At 43.0% G+C, this 26567-nt stretch overlaps 3 protein-coding genes across 10 annotated transcripts; 2 read left to right on the top strand and 1 right to left on the bottom strand.

The window, feature by feature from the left end:
• Positions 1–1049: 1049 nt before the first annotated feature.
• Positions 1050–10244, top strand: BZW1 (basic leucine zipper and W2 domains 1). Its single transcript, XM_005519910.3, has 12 exons — positions 1050–1171; positions 1571–1644; positions 3365–3541; positions 5164–5258; positions 5499–5564; positions 5826–5961; positions 6526–6635; positions 6752–6922; positions 7185–7331; positions 7633–7771; positions 8625–8747; positions 9004–10244. The coding sequence occupies exons 2-12, from the start codon at positions 1581–1583 to the stop codon at positions 9033–9035; spliced, it is 1260 nt and encodes a 419-aa protein (XP_005519967.1). The 5' UTR covers positions 1050–1171; positions 1571–1580; the 3' UTR covers positions 9036–10244.
• A 4999-nt stretch (positions 10245–15243) lies between these two features.
• Positions 15244–20056, bottom strand: PPIL3 (peptidylprolyl isomerase like 3). Of its 3 annotated transcripts, XM_014249621.2 has the most exons (8): positions 19917–20018; positions 19576–19638; positions 19194–19243; positions 17977–18051; positions 17106–17199; positions 16419–16486; positions 15915–16033; positions 15244–15637 (listed from the first exon to the last, which is right to left on the bottom strand). In XM_014249621.2, exons 3-8 carry the CDS (start codon positions 19194–19196, stop codon positions 15511–15513), a joined length of 486 nt encoding a protein of 161 aa, XP_014105096.1. In that variant the 5' UTR covers positions 19197–19243; positions 19576–19638; positions 19917–20018; the 3' UTR covers positions 15244–15510. The 3 variants fall into 3 exon arrangements, with proteins under 3 accessions (XP_014105096.1, XP_005519966.1, XP_014105095.1); XM_005519909.3 differs by lacking the exon at positions 19576–19638 and having other exon boundaries at positions 19917–20056; XM_014249620.2 differs by lacking the exon at positions 19576–19638 and having other exon boundaries at positions 19860–19990.
• Positions 19832–26226, top strand: NIF3L1 (NGG1 interacting factor 3 like 1). Of its 6 annotated transcripts, none has more exons than XM_088058452.1 (7): positions 19832–19923; positions 20511–20954; positions 21670–21832; positions 22238–22364; positions 22717–22855; positions 24182–24265; positions 25152–26226. In XM_088058452.1, exons 2-7 carry the CDS (start codon positions 20519–20521, stop codon positions 25334–25336), a joined length of 1134 nt encoding a protein of 377 aa, XP_087914578.1. In that variant the 5' UTR covers positions 19832–19923; positions 20511–20518; the 3' UTR covers positions 25337–26226. The 6 variants fall into 6 exon arrangements, with proteins under 6 accessions (XP_087914578.1, XP_014105092.1, XP_014105094.1 ...); XM_014249617.2 differs by lacking the exon at positions 19832–19923 and adding an exon at positions 20048–20184; XM_014249619.2 differs by lacking the exon at positions 19832–19923 and adding an exon at positions 20187–20251.
• Positions 26227–26567: the final 341 nt, after the last annotated feature.

Below are 26567 nucleotides of genomic sequence, written 5' to 3'. Positions count from 1 at the left end.
TAGAATCTGCAAAAAAGTTTTTTGAATAAAACTTGTACGGCACTGTACTGCTATTTCATGGCACTGAGATATATCACCAGTACTGTTTCAAGGACAAAATAGTAACAAAAATGGTATGAGATGAAATCTGGCTCCTACTGATAATAAGAATGATGGTGTTTTCCCTACTGCAGCCCAGGGCTTTGTTTCATCATTTCAAGAGCTTTAGGCACAGGAACATTGCACTTAAATCTGGTGGAAATTTGCAGCTGTGTACAGTCTAAAAGGAAAGTTGTGTTTTCTAAGTTGGTTTGGCCTTTTGGGGAGTGAAGAACTGAGCTGCAGTTGCAACTCCCATCCTACACGGCGAGTATTCCCCGTGTTCTCTGTGCTGCTGTGCGCGTTTGGCAGCTCGTCTTTATAACACAGTACTTGAAGGGCCTCCACTAACACACTGGATGTGTTTTTGCTGTCTGCTGTCAGACCGACTGCCCTACAGCCTGAAGGTAGGATGAGACCTGTTGATTGCTAGTGAAAGAACCCGTGTTTAAACGGCAGTAGAGAAGGCCTGCGCTTCTAGAGCCCAGGGACTTTGCCGTGTGATGGGCACAGCTTGTAACAGATAGTCCTGTCCGCACAGACTACAGTATGCCAAGTGCTTGTACGGTGCTGTTAGCACCTGGATCTGAAAGAAGAAATTATCACAACTGCAACAACGAATCTAGGCTCAAGGAGCACAGCAGGTTTGGTACTGAAGTTCGATGCACCGCAGATCCCGGTGCTGCCCCGGCACGTATCAGCTGCGCTCCGTGGGCCGCAGAGCAGGCCAGGGTCGAGGTGTCCCTGCGGTGCCGGGCTGGCTCCGCCGCAGGGCCGGGCAGCGCGGCAGGCACCAGGCGCTGGGGCCCGGGCGCGGTAAGCCCGGGCGCGGGCTCGGCCGGGCAGCCCCGCTGGCAGGCCACAGACACCCAGGAGCCAGCAGGCCGGCACCACACGCGGCCCCGAGAGAGCCTGCCCCGCTCTCCGCCCCTTCCCTCGATCCTCTCGGGCAGGGCGGGGCGGAGCGTGGCCCTCCCCTCTTCCTCTGGCGTCGGTTCCGCTCGCAGAGCTCTCGCTGCCGCCGCTCCTCGCTGCCGTTCCTGCCCGTCTCCGCTCCGGGCCGCTCGGGCATTTTCTCTCTGCCTTAAAGTCGGTGAGGAGACGGGCGCGGGCGCGGGCGGGGGGCGGCCGGCTGGGGCAGGCTGCTGCAGCCTGGGCCGTAAGGGCCGCGCCGCGGTGGAGGCTGGGGGAGGGAGGCGGTGTAGCCCTTCTCCTTCCCCGGCACCGGTACCCCGGAGCGGGGCAGTGTTGGCGCAGAGAAGGCACCGGCAGCTCGGGCCGTGCTGCGGGGCCGAGGGGCGAGAGGCGCGGACACCGCGGGCCCCCGCCCCGCCCTGCCGGCGCCTCCGCCCCGGGGGGCCGGGGCGGGCCGGGGGCGGGGCGGGGGCCGGCGCCGCCCGCAGCCGCCCGGCGCCGCGGGAGCTGGAGGGAGGAGCGGCGCAGCGCGGCCGCTGCCCGCAGCGTCCTCACGGGTGTCTGTGCTTCCTTGCAGGGTGTCTTTTATGAATAATCAAAAGCCGCAGAAGCCGACACTATCGGGCCAGCGTTTTAAAACCAGAAAAAGAGGTGAGTGACCGCACCGTGCCCGCTGCCAGGGCCGGCTGCCAGTGCTGTGTGTACGGTAAAACGCCGGTTTCTGTCAGTAAACAAACCAGTGCTTTCACGCGCTCACCATAATTTTTTTTACATGAGACCATGCTATGTGCAGTCTTGAGGCTGACTGGAATTTTCTCTGCACTAATAAAAAATACTTGGCAGTCAGAATTTTCACTGAACTTACTATGACAACCTTCGCTTAAAAGATGGTCATGCTAGAATTGTCATGAGTGTTTTTATCCTGCACACAGAAGATCTAGTACCCCAGAATTACAGGGGAGCTCCAGCACAGGCTTGTTGCAGGTTAATATGTACATCTAAGGTACATCTAACATAGTAGGAATTTCAGTATTAGCTACTGGATAAAAGTTAAATTGTCCTCTTTTACATTTTTAAAAACTGACGGAAAAAACCCACAACAAAATCCCACAAATCCACCCACCCAACTGTCCCCCTGTTAACATCCAAAGCAATCCTGAAGTATGGGATATGCAAAGGCTTGTCTCTACATGCAGTTACTTGCATAAGGAGAGTTAGTGGCTGAAGAGGTGTGATGAGTAACTCAGTATTTTGGAGGACTTTTTTTCCAACATGAAGAGGAAGTAGGGACGCTCTTAGGGTTTCTGTTCAGTACAGTTTTACTTGTATTCAAGCAGTGTTCCAGCTCTAACAGGCAGCTTTAGAGATGCTGTACATGCAGAAGCACACTTGGATTTATACAACTTGTTTGAATGTCAAAGCACCTTGAAATTCTCTTGAATGATAGAGTTTGCTGTGGTCTGTCCAGGAGATGAAAGGCCAGCAGCCATGGGTTTAGTCTCTTTTTAAGCATTTAACCATAGTTTGACTGTGAAGCAACTCTTCTGGAACAATGAGCTCCGTGGATCTACCCTGGAAAATAACTAGTCCAGTATTTCCACACTTGCACCCAGCTGTTAGCAATGTGTTGATACTTGCATTGACACTGAATGCCAGTATGCCCTACTAGACTGCTAACAGGATTGGCTAAGGTGTTGTAGACAGCACTCAAAATAAGATTTGCAGTTGAGTTCTCTTATCTTTGGAAGCTTTTCATCTCATGATTTCCATAATCTAAGGACAAATTGAGATGAGCAAGATTGAAGACCTCTTTAAGACATTCTGTTAGTTACATGGGTGGATTTGTTGCATGTTGACTATGCTCTGCCTGCAGTAAAAATAAGGTAATGATGAGCTGATGTATCAGGTGTGTTCTGCTTAACAACAGCAAAGGATGCTAGCTAGATCTGCAGTTACAGTCCATTAAGTTAGCTCATATGTCTACATTTCCCCCAAGCAAGTGAGGAAAAGTCATTGCCTCAAACTCACTTAGCTGCAGGTTAAGAGGTGTTGTAGCCAAAAAGCAAATTGCCAGGTGACTGGGATGTGATAATGGTATGCAGTTTGTCAGTCAGAAGACTTCATCTGAAACAGTGTTCCAAAAAGCTAAGATGAGTAATGAAATCAAATACACAAAATTATAGGGGCATGTATTAAAAACTGCCTTCCAGCATGAGTTAAGTCTCTGGTTTTGGAGGGAAAGAGTGATCTAACATAAGAATAAGGGTATATGAATCAAACTGAGAGGTCATGTAAGCTTTATTAGAGCCAAGTAATGATCATCACAAAGAACTCTTCATGGAAATCTTATTTCAACACTTCTGCTTTACAGATGAAAAAGAGAGGTTTGACCCTACTCAGTTCCAGGATTGTATTATTCAAGGTTTAACTGAAACTGGCACTGACTTGGAGGCAGTAGCAAAGTTCCTTGATGCTTCTGGTGCAAAACTTGATTATCGCCGCTATGCAGAAACACTTTTTGACATCCTGGTGGCTGGTGGAATGCTGGGTAAGTCCCTTTGATGTGGCTGCTGTCAGCTTCATTCACTTCACTGCAAAAGCTCCCTTTTCTTTCAGTGTAAAATCTCTGCTAAAGAGCCCATTGAGTGTGTAGAACAGGGTTTAAGTCAATCTGTGGTAAACCGCCTGAGCAGTTACTGTGACTATTAGTTACTATTTTTACTACCTAAAAATACTCTGTAGAACCTGCCTTAGTTTTACTTGAGTCTGTTTGCATTCCTTGAAGTTCAGATTTTACAAACTCTGCTTAGAAGTAGTTTGGATTTTTGGGTGAGGTGGGTGTGGTTGGTTTTGTTTGTTTGGCTAGTTTTTGTTGGTTGGGTTTTTTGTTTTTGTTTTTTTTACCAGGAGTAGATTTTGACTCTGGTCAGTATCACTTCTAATGATAAGAGATGGATGAATTCTTGTTTCAGGTGTGTGGTCTGTGGTTACAAGATCAGTAGTTGCCCTGAAAGATTCTGACATGATCCTATGATTTATGCATCCTGCCTTGTTATTTTGGAAAGGAAACTTGTTTACAGAAGAATCTGAAGTGCTTAGTCTTGGACATGCTATTACAAATTATTTGTTACTGACAGTAGTGAGGTTGTGGGCTCTAGCAGACATCCGGGAGTAAGAAATGAGAGGGCGGTCGCGTCGACAGAAAACAGGGACTGAGGAAGTGAAATGTGATGATGAAAAGTTTTGTAAACTCAGGTACGCACTCTGTGTACAGAGCAAAGAGGAACAGATGCTCACCAACCAGCACATACTAATTGTTACCAGTTGTGGGTTTACATTCAAGAGTTAGCCAGTGCATCTTGTGTTAGGAAGTGTTCCTTCTAGGAATGAGGCTGCTGGGGAAGGCAAGAAGGCATTGCTGTGTTAAGGGTGATATGGGGTGCTTTACTCAACTCCCGCTCTGTAACAGGTAGCTAAGAAGACCAGCTTTGATCTTCAGTCAGAGGAGGCCAGACTAAAAACTGACAACCTGTTGCCTTACCAGCTTCTAGTATTATTGCCAGAAATATTCCTCTCAGGTTTTAAAGTCATATTTCTGACTAATACATAACAAAGGATCCATTGTATGTAGAAAGGCACAGAAATCGATGATGAGGTGTTCTGGAACTGAACTGAAGCTGGTGACCTGAATGCACCTTCATTAGTGAAGCGGCCTAAATAAGTAAAAGTTTCAAGCTCATCTCTGTAGGACTGCATTTTGAACTGTGTGTCTCTACATGTTTCAGTCAACTGTTGTGTCTTACTCTGTCATGCAAAAGGCATGAAGCAGCGCTATTGCAGCAGACACCTGGTGGAATTAAGCAGCTTCAGTGGCTTCCTTTAATGGAAGAGCTCATATGGCTGTTACCTTATTCATCTGGAAACAAGATGTATTGTTAATCCCCTTAGCAGTAGGGGGCCAGGATAGTTAAATGTTCAAATTTAAGCTGATTTTAAAGTCCTGGTGCAGCAGTGGAACAGAGGGAAATGTAGGGTGTCTGTGGTGATCAGTCATCGACTTCATAATGAAAGGACAATGTGTTGCATGTTACGGGTGTGGGAGTTCTGCTGTGGAGACTGCTCAGTGCTCTCACTGGGACTAACACCACTAATGCTGAAATCCTCCTGCAGCCCCAGGCGGGACCCTGGCAGACGACATGACACGCACAAACGTCTGTGTGTTTGCAGCACAGGAAGACCTAGAAACCATGCAAGCATTTGCTCAGGTTAGTTATGAAATGAGGACTTAAAAATTTAACTTAAAGCTGTTTAATGGTCAAAAATTAAACATTTGTGTAATTGTAAGTTAAGGTAAAAAGTAGTGCATGGCTTTAAGTGTACTGGAAGTGGTAGAGTAGCAGTGTTCCAAGCTGTAAATGCTCTAAAGAGTTCAGACCTACTTTACTGAACTTACTACTATCAAATGATAGTTCACAGAAAAGATAATGTACTCTGTGTCTTTATAGGTTTTTAACAAGTTAATCAGGCGTTACAAGTACCTGGAGAAAGGCTTTGAAGATGAAGTCAAAAAGGTATGGAGTGGCTTTTTTATCAGCAGACAAACAAACCTTCACATTCTGCTAGTTAATCACTTTGTAGAAGGTTTACATCATAAAACGGATTATTAAAATACAGCCCTTGAAAGTTGTTCATAGAAGAACAGCTGGCTTGCATGACTACCAGTGACTAGTGCTTCTGCTGGCTTGATGAAACAAAGGTGTTTAAAACAGAGACAGTGGCCAAAGTTTAGTGAGGTGCTAGTTTTATGCAGCTCTTCTTAATTTTTCCTGCAGTTGCTGCTGTTCTTGAAAGGGTTCTCAGAATCTGAGCGGAACAAACTGGCCATGCTGACGGGTATTCTGCTTGCCAACGGGACTCTCAATGCATCAATTCTCAACAGTCTCTACAATGAGAACTTGGTTAAGGAAGGTAAGTGCGGCCCACCTCCTCCGTTAGGAAGGGGAGACAACCATGACAAGTAGGTGGAAACTGTGATGACTGTACACCCTTGCAGCTCACAAGCTTCCTCTGGTGATAGATTGACTACAGGATTAGCAAAGGTAAACGTGATGCCTCACAGCCTGGAAGATCTTGTTAAGACTTGAGAAAATTAGTTTCTTGAGAAAGCTTGTGTGTAGGACTTCCTGCATGACACTGGGGACTGCTGTCGCTAGCGTTGCCCAGCAGGGCACTACTGTATTTTGGAGAGGGACCTTTTAGGATGCAAAAGGTGCGTGATGTCTTTAGGTTGCTTCCTAAATTGCAGCAAGAAGAGTTTAGTACAGGGAAGACTTTGTGATGCTGAGTGGTAGTCCAGTGTACTGGAGGCTGCAGTGTCCTTGGGCAGGGGGTAGGACTGCAGACTCTGCTGGGAATGCTTGGAAGCACAGCTGCTGCTCTGAGCAGTCTGACAAATGAGGTACCCTGTACTCAGGCCTCATGGTTCCTTGTGTTTTGAATTTCACTAATAATAGAACTATTCCGACTGCACAGGTGTTTCTGCAGCTTTTGCAGTCAAGCTGTTCAAATCCTGGATAAATGAGAAAGATATCAATGCAGTGGCTGTCAGTCTTCGCAAAGTAAACATGGACAACAGGCTCATGGTGAGTACCACCAGAACTACTCTGCTGCTCCATAAGCCTGTTTAGTGAACAGTATTTGCCAGTAAAGTAGTCAACACACATTTCTTTTACAAAGGAGTTGTAAACTTTGTTTTCAGGAACTCTTCCCAGCCAACAAACAAAGTGTTGAACACTTCTCCAAATACTTCACTGAAGCAGGACTGAAGGAACTTTCTGAGTATGTTCGGAACCAGCAATCCATAGGAGCTCGGAAGGAGCTGCAGAAAGAACTGCAGGAGCAGATGTCACGGGGAGATCCATTCAAGGATGTAGGTGTTTGTAGACAAGGTGGAGGTGCTTTCTGTGGCTGTCTCTCTTTCATACTGAACTTAGCCCTCACTGGGAACTAAAATGAGGACTAAGGGGTGTTGATAGTAGCTTTGTGGTCTTTCCTTAATGTCCTGAATCCTGCTGTATGATCAAGGAAGTTTGCTGTCATTCTGAAACCTTCTGGGTTACCTTTAGAAGAGAAGTTTTAATTTAGTTTAGTGCCATATGTGGCCTTTGTGCTGACTCTTACTCTCCTGGCAGATCATCTTGTACGTGAAGGAGGAGATGAAGAAAAACAACATCTCAGAGCAGACTGTGGTAGCCATAATCTGGTCAAGTGTAATGAGCACAGTTGAGTGGAACAAAAAGGAGGAGCTGGTAGCAGAGCAAGCCATTAAGCATTTGAAGGTATTGTAACTTCAATATGGACTTCTGCACCCCTTAGGAAGAGCTTGGTTTTCCTTCTGTCAGCTCCCTTTTAAATGTTAAGGCTACAACTCCGCTAGTGCAGAGACAGAATGAGATGGGGAATTCTCCCCCTTGTGAGGGGGAGGCCAAGGGCCTGAGGCAGTGACTGCTGCAGAGCTGCTCTGGGGCGGGGCCATGGTTGCAAATTTCTAAGCAGTTGGCTGATGGAAACTGCAAAACCAGCTTTATTCAGGTGGTAAATGTGAAGTTCTCTGTGTGTGCCAATCTGTTGTTGTTACAGCAATACAGCCCTCTACTTGCTGCCTTCACTACCCAAGGTCAGTCAGAGCTGACTCTTCTGTTGAAGATTCAGGAGTATTGTTATGACAACATTCACTTCATGAAGGCCTTCCAGAAAATAGTGGTGCTCTTCTACAAAGGTAACTTCTGTGGGTTTGTAGTTTCAGGGGTTTTTTGAGGGGTTGGTTTTGGTTGGTTGGGTTTTTTAAAGCTTCTCAAACGGAATGCTTTGGTTCTGATAAATTCTTTAGGGGAGATCAAGTGCTACAACATTGCTCTTCATAAGCTGAAGAATTTTCTACCTCCTGTTTGTAAAAATGCAAAAGTGCACGTGGTTGGCACTTTGCATGTGGGGAAGTGCAAGACAAAGATGGTGCCTGTCTACAGTAGATCTGCTTAAGAGTTGCAGGACAAAGCTAAATCTAGATTTTTTAAGGCATTTTGTTAAGTTCTATGATAGTGTATTCTCCTTAGGTCTCTTAACATTGACTGTGAGCAGCTGAAGATTGAGACTACCAATGTGTTCTTGGCTGCTCTGGGCTCTCTTTAAGTGTCTGATAAAAGGTGGTACTGAAAAACACTGTGCGCCTATGGAAACTTGTTAAACTGAAGACTCTATTGTACTTGTAAAATTTAAAAAACACACCACAGGAAGCGCTTGCTTTGGACTTTAAAAGAATTTGCGTCTGTTCTTAGCTGTTAACCTTTGCTTAGAGTGTGCCATCTCAAATAACTCTGAAACACTCCAGACTGTTAGTGGGAGTGAAAGTGCAGCTCCTGGATATAGTGCTGAGGAAACTCCCAGCATGAGAATAATCCAAAATGCCTGGTTCTCTGAATTCCAAAACTGAAGGTGCTCCTAGTGCAGGTCTGTCCAGCTGTACCCAGAGGAGAAGTACATGAGGGAGGAAGCTTCTAGGGGAGGAAGCAAAGGCTGCCAGTCAGGTTCTCAGCAGTTCTCTCTGTTAATGTTGCTCTTGCCCATCTTCACAGCTGAAGTTCTGAGTGAAGAACCCATCCTCAAGTGGTATAAAGATGCTCATCTCGCAAAAGGAAAGAGTGTTTTTCTGGAACAGATGAAGAAGTTTGTTGAATGGCTCAAGAATGCTGAAGAAGGTAACCAGCAGCTTAGCTTAGACATGGAGCTTGTTAATTTTGGGAACCCTAATGCAAAAATGCTGTGTTTTGGAGTGGGGATGTTAATTGCCTCTCTGAGACTAGTGTGCCCCCTCCCCTGGTCCTAGCTAGAAAAGCTTGCCTGGACAATCCATGTGGAGCCAATAGCAGCTGTAGCAGGCTGCAGGGCAGCAGCTGAGCTGGGGCTGGGGGGCTGAGCCATGGCCAGGCTGCTGATGAGGTCTCTCTGTTGCAGAGTCGGAGTCTGAAGCTGAAGAGGGTGACTGACCTGTGAAACTCTGGCCTCAGTAAAGCAAACAGGAGCTGTAGATAAGTGTCCATGTCTCATGCGTCCTTCTGATTCTTACATCCTACCTCCCTGTATCAAGCATGATATAAGGGCTCTCATGGCAATTTATTTTAACTGTTTTCTATAGTTAATGAAATACTGGATTTAGTTTTTAAAACCATGTTCAAGTAACTTCCAGGAGCTGTTAGATTTCACTCTTAACCTGCATTTGTCCTTTCAGTTACCTTCTACCTCCTGTATTTTCTACTGTAATAATGTAATTTAAGGCCTTCCACAGTGAAATCCACTTCATCTGTTGGGATTTCTGTCTGTATTGGAGTAGATGTGGTAAGGTGAATGAGACTTAAGGCAGTCTGCTTGCAAATTAAACTATGGAAAAGCCTGCCAAGTGAAGAGGCCATCACTTGTGTGGCACTGCAGTCTGTACCACAAATAACCCCTGTCATAGGTGGTTGTCCATGTCCCCAGGTACTTTGTCATCCCTTTACCAGACTTCCAGCATGAAGCAATCCTCTATTCCAACTCTTGGGGAAGGTGGGAGCCCCACTGCTGGAAAGCAGCAGTTACGGTGGCAGCAATTGGTTACCATAGTGGGGCACGGAGAGTGGCATCTCTGAGCCTGCTGGCTGTCACAGCTGGTGGCCTGTGTTCCTGAGAGGCTGTCAGGAGCCCTTGCAGCTCTGGGGGTGCCTTCCTTTTCCCTTTCCCCCGTGGAAGTACAAGCAGTGCTGTTCCACCCAGAGCTTACCCAGCAGCTTTCTCGAGCCAGGCGCTGCTGCTGGCAGGGCTGGGGCAGAGGGAGCAGCTGCTTTGTGCTGCTCTGCAAATGCACAGTTGCTCCAACCTCAGGCAGCCAAAACTTTGCCCCTCCCCTTTGAGGTTTAGAGATTCTTTTATGCTGGCAGTTCACATACTAATCCAAACAATTTATCTGCTCCCTGAAACTTTAATTCCTAATGGAAATTCTCAGGACAGTTCAATTCAGAAAGATTGGGGGGAAAAAAGTGAAGTCTATACTGTTGTAAGCTAAGAGTGAGCATTAACTGAAATACTGGTAACCAGAGTACACCTACTAAAATAAATGGAAAAAATTTGTCATCACAATGCAATCTGTTCAATACTACAGTGATCTTCCTTACTTTGTAACTTTTTTTTTTTAAGCAAATAAAGGCCATCCTTACACTTAATGCCAAGGGCTGTCTCTGCTTCTTACCTGAAAAGAAGGCACCAGTGTCACTACAGGGTACAAAGCAGTGCACAGTCTTTTGTCTGATTTAAGGACTGTTGAATAAAATGTAATTAAAATAATACTTTCTTGCTGTTAGGGTGCTCTCTTGCATGTTAGAAGTGCTAACATCCCACGAGTTTGAAAACCAGGTTCATCTATATAGTAAGTAAATTTTATGTCAATATTGGGGTAAGTATCCAAGAAGTCATACTAGAAAATAAGGCACTTATAACCAAATCTAAAGTCAGCACTGTTTAAGTTTCTTTGGTCTGTGTGACTCAGCCTGCTTAGCTGCAGGAGCCTGTGCCCTCTTTCTGCCTTTCAGTGGAGAGAAGAAAGGAAAGTGCTGCACATTAAGAGCAGTGCTTATTTAGGATATAATCCAGCATCTTCTGAAGCAGGTCAAAGAGATTCTTGTGGTCAGAATCCCGGCATGATTCATGAAAACTGAATTCCTGAATTCCTTCATGAAAATAAAATAAACAAAGAAATAGTATCTTACAATTATGCTTAAAGCTTCTCTCCTCAAAAGCATTTTCCCTGTCACATCTTGGCTTCAGTGGCTTACAGGGGGTTGATAAGTATCTGCCACCAGGATTTTGTTCATCCCAATCCAGCTGTCCTTGACAGAAAAATTTTAATTTCCTTTAGACTGTTTTTGTTACTCAAATATTCTGTTTTGGCCCTTCAGTAGACATATGTGTTTGCAGCTTGGGAAGTGATCTGGGAATACTCCATCAGAGCAGCCAGCTTCTCAAAGAGATGACGGGCCTTAAACCTAGTCTGAAAATATTTGAATTAAACTATAGCTGTCCAGGTACATAAAAATATAATTACCTGCTTTTCTTATCATGTGATATGGCAAAGGCCCCAGTTCCTTGCCATGGCTCTGAAGGGAAAGCCAGAGAGACATTTTTGTTCATTGTTAGAGGAAGTTATCAAGAACTATTTTTCACTGTACCCTGCAACCAATAATCAGTTTCACATTAAGGAAAAAAGAGGCTGTCCTAATCTGTTTCCTAAAGTAAGGTAGAGTGTACTGGATTTTATCCCTTGAATGTTTTTACTCTTGACCCTACTTTTTTTTTTTACTTTGTTGATTAATCTCAAGTTTCAGCAATATTATCAAGATGACAAAGTTGAGGTATTTGAATTTGCTGATGGTGACAGATGAAGCAACATCTGTTACTAGCATGGCTTGTAAATTGCAAATGTTAAGAGAGTGATCCTTCACACCAAGCTGCTGCCAAAATGTTGACTGAAAGCAGTGTGTAAAAATGTTCTGTTCATACCGTTCCCTTGTACCTATATCTCTTTTCAGTTTGGCACCATGGAGGAAGGCAGCTGAAGTTCTTGCATAAATCATTGCCCTGAGTTCCTGCCTCTCCAGAATCTTCTCACACACCTGAGGAGCATAACAGATACTGCATCATTCTAAAGTTCATAGTAACTCACAGGAAATAGTGCTGCTCCAAGGTAGCATTCCATGAGAACACACTGTACACATATGTATTTTTAAATAGTCTTGTGTACAAATTAAAATAGCCATCTTAAGCAATCAACATTAAATAACTTACATGAGTATTTGGCAAGAAGCTACTTTTTTAACCATAAAAGCATATGTGTTTGCTTTACACTGCCTTGGCTTAAGATCGTAACTTACAACTCAAATCTTCGGGTTTTTTAACAGTATAACAAAAATCAGAAAACCCACCCTGCTAGTGGGAAGACGTCATCCATTTTTAATTCTACAGATTTCTCAATGATACTTGGAAAAAGTCAGTCTGGCATGACCCCCCTTGCTATTTCAGTGACACTTAGTAAAAATCTAGTTTAAAAGCTTGTCCTTGGAGTAGGGGTTAAGCAAATGCTTGACATAATATAAATTTTGAAGGCATGAAAGTGATGCCCATATTTTAAATATTCCAATTAATGGTTAGTGTTCATTAATCTGCTCAAATATATTCAGTGAACAAATAGCAGGACCATGTTCTGTGGTATCACAAGCATATGTACAAATTATACATTTTTATTGAAGGAAATGGAATCCTAGCAAAAAACAGTCAGCTGCTAATATGAGCCAAAGGAATAAACTGTTAGCCACAGAATTCCACAGGCCCAACACTCAATTACTACTGTGAGATGAGAATCTACCTTCTTAAAAAAAAACCAACAAACTAAATTAAAATTGGTCCTATCACCTGTGGAGGTTTAGAATTACTGTATTTATAAAGTGTCTTGTATTTCCTTCTGCCACCAGCTGTCACTTCAGACCAGATCCCTCGGATCTGAGCTCCTCGGATGCGCAGTGTCGCATCCTTCCTTGGACTTGTGACTGCGAACTACAAAACTGTCACTGACAACAGCCTCTTTCATTCACAGAACTGGTTTCTGAATCATTGCTACAAAAGTAAGATCCAGTAAATGTAACTAAAATCATTCTGTGAAAGCAGCTTTTTGTTTAAAGCTGCAAGACATCTTTCTTGAAATACCTTCAACTCAAAAATTAATCTGGCATCACATGACCTGATTAGAATAATAAATTCTTAAAACATGCCTGCTGATACCAGAAGCCCAGAACTTATAGACCTGGCAGGAGTTTCAGAAAGATGGTTGCAGCACTTTTTCTCCTGTGCACTTCTGAATGGTGTCCCCTTTCCCTTCTTAGCATTGCTGCACCTTCTGCGAAGTGGTCTTCTATCCCTGCCAGCACCCTTAGTTTGACTGAAATTACCCAAGTGTAACGTAGATATTTTACTCTTTGAATTACATATCACAGACAATTCATTTTCAAGGCCATTATCAAATTTAAACTATAATGAGGATTTTTTTCCCTCAACATCCCAGGTTTTGGCTTTTTTCTCTGCTTCTCCTTTGAAGTTATTTTTTAATTCAAGAGTTTTTTTTGAGTTAAGTATTTTTGCTAGGGGAAGTTAAACCTGTAACCTTCTCCTTAAAAAAAGCCTTTTAAAGACATACTGTGGCTTGGACACTCCTGCCAAGCTACTCAGGCCCCACTGCTGCATTATTTTAGGAAGAAGAAAGGCTTTTGTGTGCTGAACAAGGGCAAATATTAAGATTTCAATGAAGCTTTTCCATGGGAGACGACAGAACTCGGGTTAGCCCACAGTTAGTTAGTTAGCGCCGCATGAGGAAAAGGGGCCTAACTCTCTACCCACCCGTCTCTTACTCCCATTTCAGCCCACAGCCGACTGCAGCGCCTCAGGCCGGAGGTCGGCGGCCGCTGCCGGCCCCGGGACGCCCCCGGCAGGCGGAGCGAAGGGGACGCGGGCCCGGCCCCAAATGTCCGCGGGCCCCGAATGGCTGCCCCGGCGAGAGGCTCCGCGCTGGGCCCGAACGGGAGCTCCGGGAAAGGCTCCGGCCCCGGCACAGCGGCCGAGGCCATTTTCTGCCCGCCCGAGCAGGCGCACAGAGAACATGGCGGCCTGAGGGGGGCGGGGGATCGTAGGGGGCGGCAGGGACTCCGGGTTGGGAAATTGTTCATTTCTTACCCTGCTGGCGAGGCTGTTTGTCGTCTCTGTACTGCCCTGGACGTGGTTAGTGGTCCTCTGAAATCAGCTTCCCATATGGAGAAGTTTGTCACTGCTCAAAGTTCATGCACTATTATTTTCTTCCTGCCCACTGCTCTCCAGCTTAGACCAAGTCCAAAAAAACAGAAGGAATACAATTTTGAAAAGTTTGTTTGTAATTTTGTCCCCATAGGACTACTCTCCTTTCAATACACAACATAAGGGAAAAAAAAAAAGTATCTACATTTAATGTGTCTCCTCCAGAGAGCAAAATACTTGGTGCTGCCATATTTCATGTTTTCTATGTAACAGCCTTCTTTTTGTGGGGGGAAAAAAAAAAAAAAAAAAAATAAAGACCTAAAATTGTTTCCAGTTTAGTGCAATTTTAAATTATTAGTTATTTACAGTTCCTTTGCACTGTAGGAAATTTCCCAGTATGTCATTCCTCCTGCATGTAACATTCATGTATTACACCAAAATATGTTAAGTCTGGAACAAGGGCTGGAGGCTTAAAGCAACATTCCATGAAGAATACAGAAACTTCGTATCCTCAAGCAGGTATTGATCAGCTCTTCTCATTAACACCTCAGTAATCTGTACCTGGCATACCTTTGCCTTTCTCTTGCAAATGAGCGCCCGTTTTTTGAAGAGGCCAAGTCTCAAAAGGGGAAATAATGGTCTGAAGCAGACTGCAAGTCAGCTGGACCTTAAGCCTCCCAAGGATTACAAAGCATATACATATGTGTGTGTATGTGTGTATGTATATATATGTGTGTATATATGTATATATATGTGTGTGTGTGTATATATATATGTATATATATATATATGTATATGTATATATGTATACATATAAGAATGGGCTTTGCTAAGGGATGCTCACTGAGTGGAAAGAGGACTGGGGGAAGAAGTCCAAAATACCTCTTTCTTATCTGTTCAGCATTATGTGACCAAAGCCTTTCTGGCAGTGCTCTTTGTGTTTACCCCCTAGTCTTTGTGCAAAAAAGTGATGAAAAACAAGTTACAATAAATCCACGTTACCTAGTTTGAATCAACAGCTATGTAAGGACAGAAACACTTACTCTTTCATAGCAATAATGTTGTACCAGAAGCAGAAGAAATTACTCCCATCTACCTTTTGGGGAGGCTGAAGAGGTTATCATTCCAACTCAGCAGCACAAGAGTAAACACTCCTCTAAATATGTTCTTTAATCTTCTGGGAGGGAAAGGTTTCATCTATTTATGACACTATTCTCACCTAGGGGAAAAAACTGTGTATCTTACTTTACTCTTTTGAGAAAACTGAGTAAAGGAAAAGACACTTTACAAGAAAGTTTCACAAAACTGGTAGCATGAAATTATAGCAAAGGATATTGCTTTAACATAACATCAATCAGATAATGCAAAAACCAAAGACTAGGAAAAAAATTAAAGTTTTTTTCTTTTTTTACTTTACAAGTATAAAAAACAGTGTTTAAAAATCAAAATGCTGGAAGATACATTGGAAAACCTGGCTTCTGAAGTGCAAGACTTCTCTGTGACAACTCCCAAACAATGTCACAGCTCCTGAAAATTCTGCATTCAATGAGCAAATATATGATCCAGCAGAAGTAACCCTTCTTGATGGCTCTTTAAACCCCATGATTTGGGAATGATCTGACCAGTCTCTGAAGAATGTGTTGAGGCATTCTGTGGCTACAGAGCAAAAGGGTTGGCATGAATTGTAATGTCTTTAATGCGAACATCATTAAGAGGTCGATAGGTTTTCTCATTCACAGGCAGCTTCTCCAGCTCATCCAGGGTCTCCAAACCATCAATAACTCTGCAAGAAAAACAGAAATGCTGGAAATTGCCTTCTAATAATGATTTAAATTGCGCAGTTGAGATATCTCAAAGCACTTCATAGTTAAGTATCACCAGGCAATGACTTTGCAAGCAAATTATACAAAATAAGACAACCAAAACATTTTACATGGCAAATAATGTATTTTGAAAGGAAATATTAAGCATCCATGACAGAAGTTCAAGCATTTGCATGTGCCCTGAAATACTCAGATCCCTCACACACACTGACAGAGAGGTACAGTTGAATCACTTACTTTCCAAACACCGTGTACTTCATGTCCAGGTGTGGCTGTTTGCCGTAAGTGATGAAGAACTGCGATCCATTGGTGTTGGGACCATTGTTTGCCATGGAAACTACCCCACGGACACTGTGCTGAACAAGGGGAAAAACCTCAGTATGAATACACCTCTGTGAAACCAGGACTAACCTGTGCAAAGTGCTCCATGACTTAGAGCTCCTCCTTAATACCATTATTAAGAATAAATCTCGGTTGCTAATATATTCTATCACAATCAGTAATTAGCTCCTCAAAATGGGTCTTACAGTGAACAATTACTTCTTTGCCTTCAGTGCATGAGAAATGCTGTCAGAAATTCTTTTTAGTTCTGTTTTCAGTGATGAAAACCCTCAAACCTAATTTGCTAAGCACAGAAATTCCTGTTCCTATTTTAATAATAAGCTATTGTTCTCCAAGAGAAAATTTTTGTAGAGAAAATTCAGATGAAAACGTAAGTGCATATTGAGAGCACAGAAATACCTTTAGATATTCACTGAATTCATCTTCAAACTTCTTGCCCCAGATGCTGTTACCTCCTTTCCCAGTGCCTGACAAAGAAGCACAACAGTAGAAATTACTGGATTTTCAGACTGAAAAAATCCAGAACTTATGTTCTGTTACAACATTTTGCAACAAAGACCCTAGACAGGCTGCAATTAGCTTGAGGCAGGTTCTTGACACTGCCCTGAGAGATAATTCCATATAAGAAACCTATTAAGTAGCAGAACAAAACACTGAGGTATCCTCAAATTAAATTCAGTATGAGTAGGAACAGACACAACTGAATCAGCTTTTCTCCCTAACAGCTGTCACCTTCTGGGACATTTTCCCCAAATGCTCTAGATGCAGCCTTTCAGGCAGAACCCACACAAAGCACAGAAGCAGCTGCTTCTACTTAAGTCAACAGAACCATTGTATTTAGTGGAAACAGCTGGTAAAACTTAAGTTTTTAGAATGCGTGATTACTTTAAACTGGGATAACGCCTGCACTTCTGTAAGCCCACCACAGAAAACTAATCATAAAAACCTCTTATCAACAATACAGTAACTCTTGTATTTTTACTTTACTTACATTTTGGTTTTAATACCTATAATTCCTTTTCATTTCCTTACATTTTATTTTTACGTGTATTTTTTCCATAGAAAGACCCAGGCAGAAGAATTTACCTAATGGATCCCCTGTCTGAACCATGAAGCCCTTTATATTTCGGTGAAATACGCATCCATTGTAGTAGTTACTAGCACAAAGAGCCAGGAAATTCTACAAAAATCAAACAAACCATATTAACAACAACTGAAAAATAGTATTATCTTACTAAAATGACAGCATTGGCAAGAAAAATCCTTTAACCTCTGCTTTGCTTTGTGACCATGTGAATTCCACAGAGTATGCCACATAGTCATAAACAAATTGTAGCTAATAAACTCATTTCATAGTGTCACACACACAAAGAATAAAAAGCTTTCAGTGCAAGGTTCTCTGGCTTAAGGAACAAACAAGAAGCCTAAGACATCCTCTCAAGTATCATTCCCATTCAGCAATTTTATTTTACACATGTAATTTTGTAATCAATAACTTAATGCCTCAGCTTTTTCATCAAAATTAATTAAATTTATTTCAATTTCAGTTTATTCCAAAAATTCAAAATTTGGGTCTCTGACAAACTGAGCGAGTCTCACTCTTTTAAACTAAAATCAAGTCTCTGAGGGTATGAGTAAACCCATGGAAATTTGGGAATCCCATGCTAGGTGCTGTATTGCCCCTTAAAGGACACTTTGGGAGATGCTGGAACTTCAAGAGAAGCAGCCCTTAAATAAACCTTATCAAATGAGAAACAGGCATCAAACTCTAGGCAGTATGACAGAGTGCACAAGTTCTATGAGTGGAACAGACACTGACTGCACCAGTTTAAAATGTTGGTATTCCATTACATGAAAAGGTGAAATTGCAAAAGCCACTTCACCTCCTTCACAGTCTGCACTATTCCTACTACTTTGTTTCACCACTAGGCAATCCTACTCCTGGTACTTGACTTACTTCACAAGTCTTTGGAGTACGCTCACAGAACAGTTCAATTTTAATATCTCCCACATCAGTATGCAGCGTGACAGCCTGAGAAAAAGGCAGAAAACAGTAACTAAATCAGCAATAAAATATTCACAGAGTCCGTTTTATTTCCCAGCCCCACCAAGAACATAAGCAAGTTTGCACTGCATATAATCACTGTTTCAACATTTGGCCATAAGCAAGGCTACTGTCACAAACCAGCCACATTTCCAGAACAAACACCAGAAAGCACTCGGTTTCATTTAGTTTCAGGACAAATCCAGTTTGCCATGGTAATGCTGCATGCTGTTACACTCCAGTATACATTATTCATTTGCAAACAGGACCTACTCAGTCACTTGAATGTAAAGGTGAAGAATCAAGGTTATATCTGTTTTAGATGGTGCACTCACCTCACTGCTTTACAAAGGAGCAGCTGATGCCTTTTGATTGATAAGGCTAATTCTGAATGGCAGCATATATAATGTGCTTCACAGACAAGTAAATCTACAAATTAATTTATTTTTCTTAAGAATTTATAAGTTACCTTCATAAAATTTAAAATCACCCAGTGACTTAAGCAAATTTATCTCTACATGGCAAATATGTCTCAGTGCTTCTACGGGAAGTGCTAAACTACGCAAAAACAATTACTGTAGGGATAACTGTACAGCAAAACCAACAAAAATCAGCATCATGTTGATATTGACATACTGCTCCAAAAGTATACAAGGAGACAGTTGCCCACAATGTCCACGAAGATGCTAGAAGGTGTATGAACAGTTTAAGACATTTAAAAACATTTAAAACTGTTTTATCTCTATTTCTTGAATTGCTAAACTTTTAAAAGCCTGTGAGTGCAGAGGTTTGCCTATGCTGAAGCAGAGGTATGTTTTTGCAATTAGACTAATGCTTCTTTGGCAAAAGAAACCAAACCAGATTATCAAATATATGCCAAAAAAGAATTAAAATCTGGGATCTCTAAAGTGAAAGAATAATTATGTTTTAGACTGATGTAAATCAACCTGCTTTCCTTTTCACAGTATCTTTTTATACATTTTAAATGAAAACCCCGGACTTTTAATGACAAATTCCTCATAGCATCAGAGTAAAACATGTAATCCTTTGAGATGGAGAGCTGCTATTTGCTTTCCAAGAGATGACCATTTCAGAAAACAAAAATATATAAAATCTGCTTTTAATCTTACCATGCCTGCTTATCAAAAAAACCTGACGTAGCCTTCGATACAGCGATTTCCTGCAAAGATAACATATGAAATCTGTTGAGTTTTTTTTCTGCCAATCTCCATTTGTTTTTAATTCTAAAATATGTGTTGATTACACACTTTTACGCCACACGGTTCTACGGTGCCATTCCAGTGACTCTGTGGTTAAATTTTTGCACTAAGCAACTACATAAAGAATGAGAAATTAGTAGAAAAAAGACCACTTAGAGAAAAGGGAAGAGGGCAAAAAGCACTTTTTCCTAGGATGAAAATTTATACTAAGCAATCAGTTTTTGCAAATACTATGGCATTTGCTAGAATAGTAGATGGCAGAAATTCATAGGTAAAAGCCACTTGCCAGTACCTAACAGAAGTGTGATTTGGGGCCAACTCGCGACAGCTGTGAGTGCCTGCAACAGACAGGTACCTGCACCCGAGCCCAGGAACAGACGTTTTAAACCTCTGAAACACTTTCAAATCAAGCGCTTAGAATGACGGTAACAAAACCGCGGCTGCGTAGAAGCCGACAGATTTACGCGCTATTATCTCCTCTATACACCCGCCCTCGCCGGTGAAGCCCCGCAGAACCCAGGGAAGCACCAGTCCCGTGTCCCCACCTCAACCCGCCGGCCCCCGGCTCCCTCTCACCCACGGCAGCCGGAGCTCCCTCCCTGCCCGCGGTACCGCCACCGAAATGCCGCGTACAGAACAGGTGGGCTCCGCTCGCCGCCCGGCTCCTCCAGCGGCGAGCCCCTGCCCGGCGGCACCGCCCGCCCGCCGCGCTCGGACAGCGCTGTGACCTGCCGGGGCTGATGTACACCCAGCCCCGCGCCGGAGAAGCCGCAGCTCTCCCGTGGGCCTCAGCTCGCTCCCGGCGCTACCGAGGGGCCGCCCCAGCCCCGCTGAGCGCGGCGGAAGCGGCGGGGCCGAGCGCAGGTCCCGCCCCGCAGCGCCGGCCCTGCTCGGGCGGGAGGTGAGCGCGGTGCCGGCCCGGCCGTGCCCCGAGGCCGCCGGTCCCGGTCGGTCCCCGCCGCCGAGGAGTGAGCACCTCATGGCCGGGCTCCGCGGGTCGGATGTGCCGCGGGAAGGGGGATGAAGCTTGAGCTCCGCGCGTTTGGTGCGGGGCACGGGTCGGTGTGTGCGGGGCGGGAGCCCGATACCGGGTGGTACCGGGTGGTACCGGGGATGGGCGGGCGCACTGACCGGCAGTGGGGCAGCCTCCGCAGCCCGAGCGGTCGTGGCTGCTGTTTGGCCGATGGGTTGCCGAGGCTCACGGCGGCCTATGTTTGCCCCTCACAGATCCCCGCATGCCGCTGCCTGCGTCGCCGCAGCTCCGCCCGCCTCTGCACCGAGTCCGTGCCTTGGGCCGCCAGCCCGTACGCGCCCTCATGAACCTTCGGGAACTCGTTTCTGCCCTGAAAGACTTCGCAAACCCCGCTCTGGCTGAAAGCTGGGACAATGTGGGATTGCTGGTGGAACCAAGTCCTCCCCACACCGTGAACACCCTCTTCCTCACTAACGACCTCACTGAGGAGGTGATGGAAGAGGCTGTGCAGAAGAAAGCAGACCTCGTTCTTTCTTACCACCCTCCTATATTCACACCTCTCAAGCGAGTGACATGGAAAACCTGGAAGGAACGGCTGGTGGTCCGAGCCCTGGAGAACAGAATCGGGATTTATTCTCCTCATACGGCTTTCGATGCCATACCTCACGGAGTTAATAACTGGCTAACAAAGGGACTCGGTGAGATTCTGTTAAGAACAAACAAGTTAAAATTATTAAAGATGTATGCTATTTTAGGTGGGATCTTTCATCATTTGCCTTCTAGCTTTTACAGGTGTGATTTGAGGACTGTTTCTATTTTTCCTAATATTTTTATAGTACTGTAACCTTAAATACATTTCAGGAAATTTATCTTGGTGATGTATACCAGCTAACAAATACAAGAGGGTATTTTCAGGTGCATGACTCTACTACTGGATCTATCTGGAACTGGTGGAGCATATTTATTGTCCACTGTGGTTGCAACACTGAGACACATTGACTTTAAATCACCACCTTTAATGTATAAAGTACAAGATCCCAGTGTTTGCAAAGTATTTAAGCTATGTGAAATTATTTTAGATTTTTTCCTGTATTATGATTCACAGATGTGTCTTTTCCAGCCTGCCATACAAACCAGAAACAACTTCTGGTTTTGTACAATCATTAGAATAAAACAGATGGTGTTAAAGATAGCAAATAATAAACATCCATCAGCTTCTTTGGACTTAAAATAGACTGTGCCTAATGGAGACAGGAGAATGAAAAGCTCACAGCTTTGGTCAGGGAAAAAAGGATTCGAGTGCAAAATTTTTATATTTGTGCCACATCTCTTTAAATTAGGTGCTAAATCACTGTTATATATATATATATATCACCTGCTTTATAAACCAGCAATCTTTTACTGTTCTCTCAGGTGCCTGTACTTCTGTCCCACTGCATCTATCAACCGCGCTGAGCTCTCCAACTGAGGGCACTCACCGGGTTGAGTTCTGTGTAGATGCTGAGCATCTGGATGCAGTGCTGTCCAAAATCAAAGACATCCCAGAGATCTCTTGTCTCACTACTCTTCCAGCTAGGTATCTGCTCCTCTCTCTTAATGTTGTATTCTTTCTGTTGTTTGAAACAATAAGTTGCTGTATTTTACTGTTCAAATAATTTTGTTCCTCTGTGCATTGCTGCTGTATTTTTCAGCAAAAGAACAAGAAACTTAAGGAATAATTGTTCCTTTCTGGTCAACCTGTGTCATGCTGAATGGCAATAGGAACTCAAATCTAGCATCACATAGATGAGGAGTGTTAAAGAAGAGTATTAACAGGAAATTTAATGACAGTTGAGTTAAATTGCCATATTTGTTTCTTCAAAGATATAATAATAATAATGATAATGCCAAAATTAATAATTATGATGCTGTAATATAACAATTACAATTTTACAGAATTTTATCTGGCTTCTTAACAAGCACCAGGCATGTCTTTCCTCAGGGTTGAAGGTGAGGAGCAAACACGAGTCAGTTTGAACTGCTCTCAGAAAGCACTGCTGGAGGTGGTGGCATTATTGTCCCAGAACAGCCTTCTTTATCACAAGACTGAGATTCTCTTACTACAAAAGGTAACAAAATCACAGAATTACTTCCTGTGAATGAATTACTTGTGTGAGCTGAGTACCCTAAACACTAAAATGCAGTACTCAGCTTTCCAGTGCTCTGAAATACTGGCCTATGAAGATTTGAAGCCACACACGTTTTCCAAAGCAATGAAACCATGTGGTCTGTACCAATTCTTGAATCAGTTCCAATAGCTGGCGTAGTTCATTTGTTACATTTGAGAACATTACATACATACATTTTTATAAAGTTCAGTGATGTTCCTGCGAGCCCAATATACTTATTCTGTTACGGTGTGGAAAGCAATGCAAGCATCTGGAATCGGCTTTCTAACAGGAATTTAAATTTTTTTTTCAGCCTCTTCTTCCCCGTACTGGAATGGGACGCCTGTGCACCCTGAGCGAGCCGGTCTCCTTGTCAGACATAATCGAGCGTATCAAAGGTCACCTGCAGCTCCCCCACGTCCGCGTAGCCGTGGGAGCAGGCAGGACACTCGGTAAATGGGCCAGCAAGCCAGACTCCTGCTAGGACTGGCACTGCAGGAACACAGGGAGCATGAGTGTCTGCAGGACACTGGGAAACACTGCTGCCTTTAACAAGTTTACTTCCAAGAACTAGGAAGCGCTGTTAAGAAACAGCATCTTAGAATTTACAGTCTTATGAAAAGATTCTCATCTGTATTTTAATGGGATTCTATATTATGCTGGTTGATGTGGTGAAGAAGGTACAGCACAAGTTGAATGAAAGATACCGTTTTTTGTAATTTATATAATGACTAAGATTTTTTTTTTCCTGCCCAGGATATCAGGCACAAAGGTGTACTCTTTCATTGTGTGCTCCCTTTTGTGACTGAATGTTAAAATTCAGAGCACTTAAAGAGTAAGACACTTTATGGTATCATTATGAACACAGAACCATGTCAAAGATAAAATAAAGGTGAACTACCTCCAACAGTGGGGTCATTAGTAAGATGTGGGGTAAACATCCTCTTATCCCAGCTACTTATCCTAATGTCCAAGGCGCACAGCTAGTAGAATTTGTGAAAGTAAATTTGTTGAGAAGCCTTTGTAACTTAGGAGGCAGAAATCTTATTGGACGGACAATTGCAGTAAAAATCCCCAAACTACTTCAAAACCTTTTTATGGTATGGAATTGAAGTGGTGTGACTCCACTTAAATCAACAGTAATTGCAAGGCAATATACTGTAAAACCTTAACAGATTTTGAAAACTCCCTGTGTTGTGTGTCCCCTCTCCTTAGTGAACGCAATGTATATGAAGAATTAAAATTCATGCCACTGTCATATATGTAATAGCTTGGAATTAGCAATCACAGCAAATGGACAATTTTTATTGGCATGGAGTGGCTTTCAGCTTTTACTTTAAGACTGGCCTTCTGAGCACTAGTAGTTAGGAAACAGTATATGTCAGAGGCAAAATGCTGCCTTAGTGGCATCATTAGCTGGGAAACTAATGTTCATGGAACACAAGAGTCCTGGAAAGAGTAAGGGCCTATTAAAGAGTTCAGAAACCAAACTAACACCTCACTAGGAGAAAGGTTACCAGCAGCCAGCCTCTGTGTTAGAGTTTTCTGCAAAATTTCCTGCCCCTTGAAAAAAATCCACCTATCACAGAGGATTTTGCTGTATTGTCAGAGGTGTAATAGGCCTATGACTCTTTCAAACTGACAGATGTGTCTCTCCCTTCAACAAATTTACATTTACTCTAGAATCAAGGTAGTAGTTAACCGAAACAGTTACAAGCAATACACACATGAGAGTTGAAAAAAAGGGAAGTTTAACTGTGGCACCTTGTATCCTGCAGAATCACCAGTGAAGAAAGCTGCTCTGTGTGCTGGTTCAGGGAGCAGTGTCCTGAAGGGAACAGAAGCTGACCTCTATCTCACAGGTAACGGACTGCTGTTTCATTAATTTTATAAAAAAAAATCATTTGAGACAAAAACAAACAAACCCCAGCAAAAAATAAGAGGGTTGAATGGCTATTGAAAGATTTGACCACAAAGAATTGCCAATTATTTATAATTGAGAAACAATTAGGTAGTTTTTGGAACACCAAACTAAATTATAAACTCTAATGATGAACTGTTAGAGATAACATGGATCAAATGGCAGTGTGGCACAGTGAAAGAAACTTGAATTACAACATTACAGCATTTATTTCAACACAAAATCAGTGCTGATGGCAGTGAGTTGCAACTTCCAGTGTGCTTCTCCTTTGGCAACATGTATTTCCTCTATTCCCTCCAGAATTCCCAAATGGAAAACTGAATATAATGTAGTCTACAGAACCTTCCAAAGAAACTCTAACCAAAGGGACACTTAGTCCATTGTTCTGTATTCCAGCAGTGGGACAGCTATTCCCTGTAGCTCAACAATGTGAAGGCTGCCTTGAATTCTGTAGGAATCACTGCCCCTTCTCCCCGTTATGTGCAGCCCTGCAGAGCTGACCCTCAGACTGCCCAGCTGCTTTCCTCCATCCTCTTACAGACCACTCTGAGCTTTTTTATTTTCTGCCCAATTGGCAGAATTTACAACTAATCAAAGATGACAAGGAATTTCTGTGGTTTGACTCAGCTGCATACAGGGATATCGGGACCCTGGAGCAGGAGTGTTCCATGTTCCTGCTGAGCAGGTGGTGGTGCATTTCTGCTTACAGCCTGTTTTCCATCACATCACCACAGCTTTCACCTGAGACACTCCATACATTGCAGAGACCTGGTTACCTGAACTGTGCCATTAGTGATGTCTGTGACATTTCTTTCTCAAAATGGCAGGAGAGATGTCCCACCATGACGTGCTGGATGCAGTTGCCAATGGGATAAGTGTTATTCTGTGTGAGCACAGTAACACTGAGCGAGGCTTCCTGTCAGAGCTGCGTGACACACTCACCATTCACCTACAGAACAAAATCAACATCATTGTGTCTGAGAAAGACAGAGATCCTCTCCAGGTGGCATAGGGGGAGGAAATTGGAGAGAGAAAATTAGTGTTATCTTGCACAGACCTATCCAACTGCAGAGCTTAATGAAGGTGCTTTCAATTGGTCCAGTACAGAATGATTGTACTGTATGGTCCTTCAGAGTATGAGGTATATTTTGTCATGTCAGAAAATAAATGTTTGTTTCAGAATGCCAAAGGCTCATTTACTCAGTTACTGAACTGTACTTGAATAAATTTACTTTTACTGCTTAATGTTATTAGACACAGTTGATAACCATGATACTTAAGGATTGGTTTGGGTAAAATACATAAAACCTGACTTTTATCTGCAGATTTAAGCTTATGCAGCAGTTCTACCCTACTACAGTTATGTCAAATCATGTCAGTGCAAGTCACTGATGTTTTACCTAATAAATTTCAGAAATAGTAGTTAATGAAAGGATGGAGATGTTTGCATTAACAATTATACTAAGGCACCACTCAGATGCAAATAAATAGAGAACCCAAAGCAAGTCGTTGGTACTAGTTGCACAATCTACCACTAATGCAGCTTTAAGGCTTTTCAAAAGAGGGACTCTCAATTCAAAAAAAGCTTTGTAAGGTTGAAACTGAATTCCTTAATTAATTAATTAATGCGGTAAATTAATGTGCCTTTGTTATTTTCTTTTTAAAAAGTTTCCGTAACTGTGGCTTTTAATTACAGGGTTACTAAAACCAAACAAAGTAGTATTTTCACCACTGATAATGAGTTTTATTTTCCAAGTTAGTTTTTTTCTGTTGGGATTTTTTAAGAAAAACAAATCTCACCATTGTATACTCTCCCATCTCTGGATGGTAAGTATTTTATCACAAATTTGTAAAGCTCTTAGCTCTATCCTTTTAAGTTAATAAAAGTGACTCATCAAGCAATGTCTCTGTCTAATAGGAATCTCTAATAGGAATCTAATTGCATGTCTTGTTCCACTTAAATTTAAGTGGAAAGAGATGACTGGTTTATCTGAAGCTACCTAGGCTATATCAGGGTCATCATTCTTACCAATACCATGAAGGCACCTCAGTATCTTGAGAAGTGAGAAATTTCTTCTTTCCCAAGTAAAGGGAAAGGACCTGTATGAAGAATCAAGATGATAGTGAGATGCTCTACGTTTCTAATACAAAAGTCAGGCCATACCATCTCTCTTGCTTCTGTCAGTAGGGGCAGATGAGGTAACTATTACTCCATGGGATGTTTTGGTTCTCTTCAAAACCTA

Source organism: Pseudopodoces humilis, chromosome 8 (assembly GCF_049639895.1).
Source record: "Pseudopodoces humilis isolate 2021_Gansu_Grassland_sample_001 chromosome 8, ASM4963989v1, whole genome shotgun sequence".
In the NCBI taxonomy this organism is placed as follows: Eukaryota; Metazoa; Chordata; class Aves; order Passeriformes; family Paridae; genus Pseudopodoces; species Pseudopodoces humilis.
The sequence above is the reverse complement of the archived record's forward strand: the minus strand, read 5'-3'. Positions and strand labels throughout refer to the sequence as shown.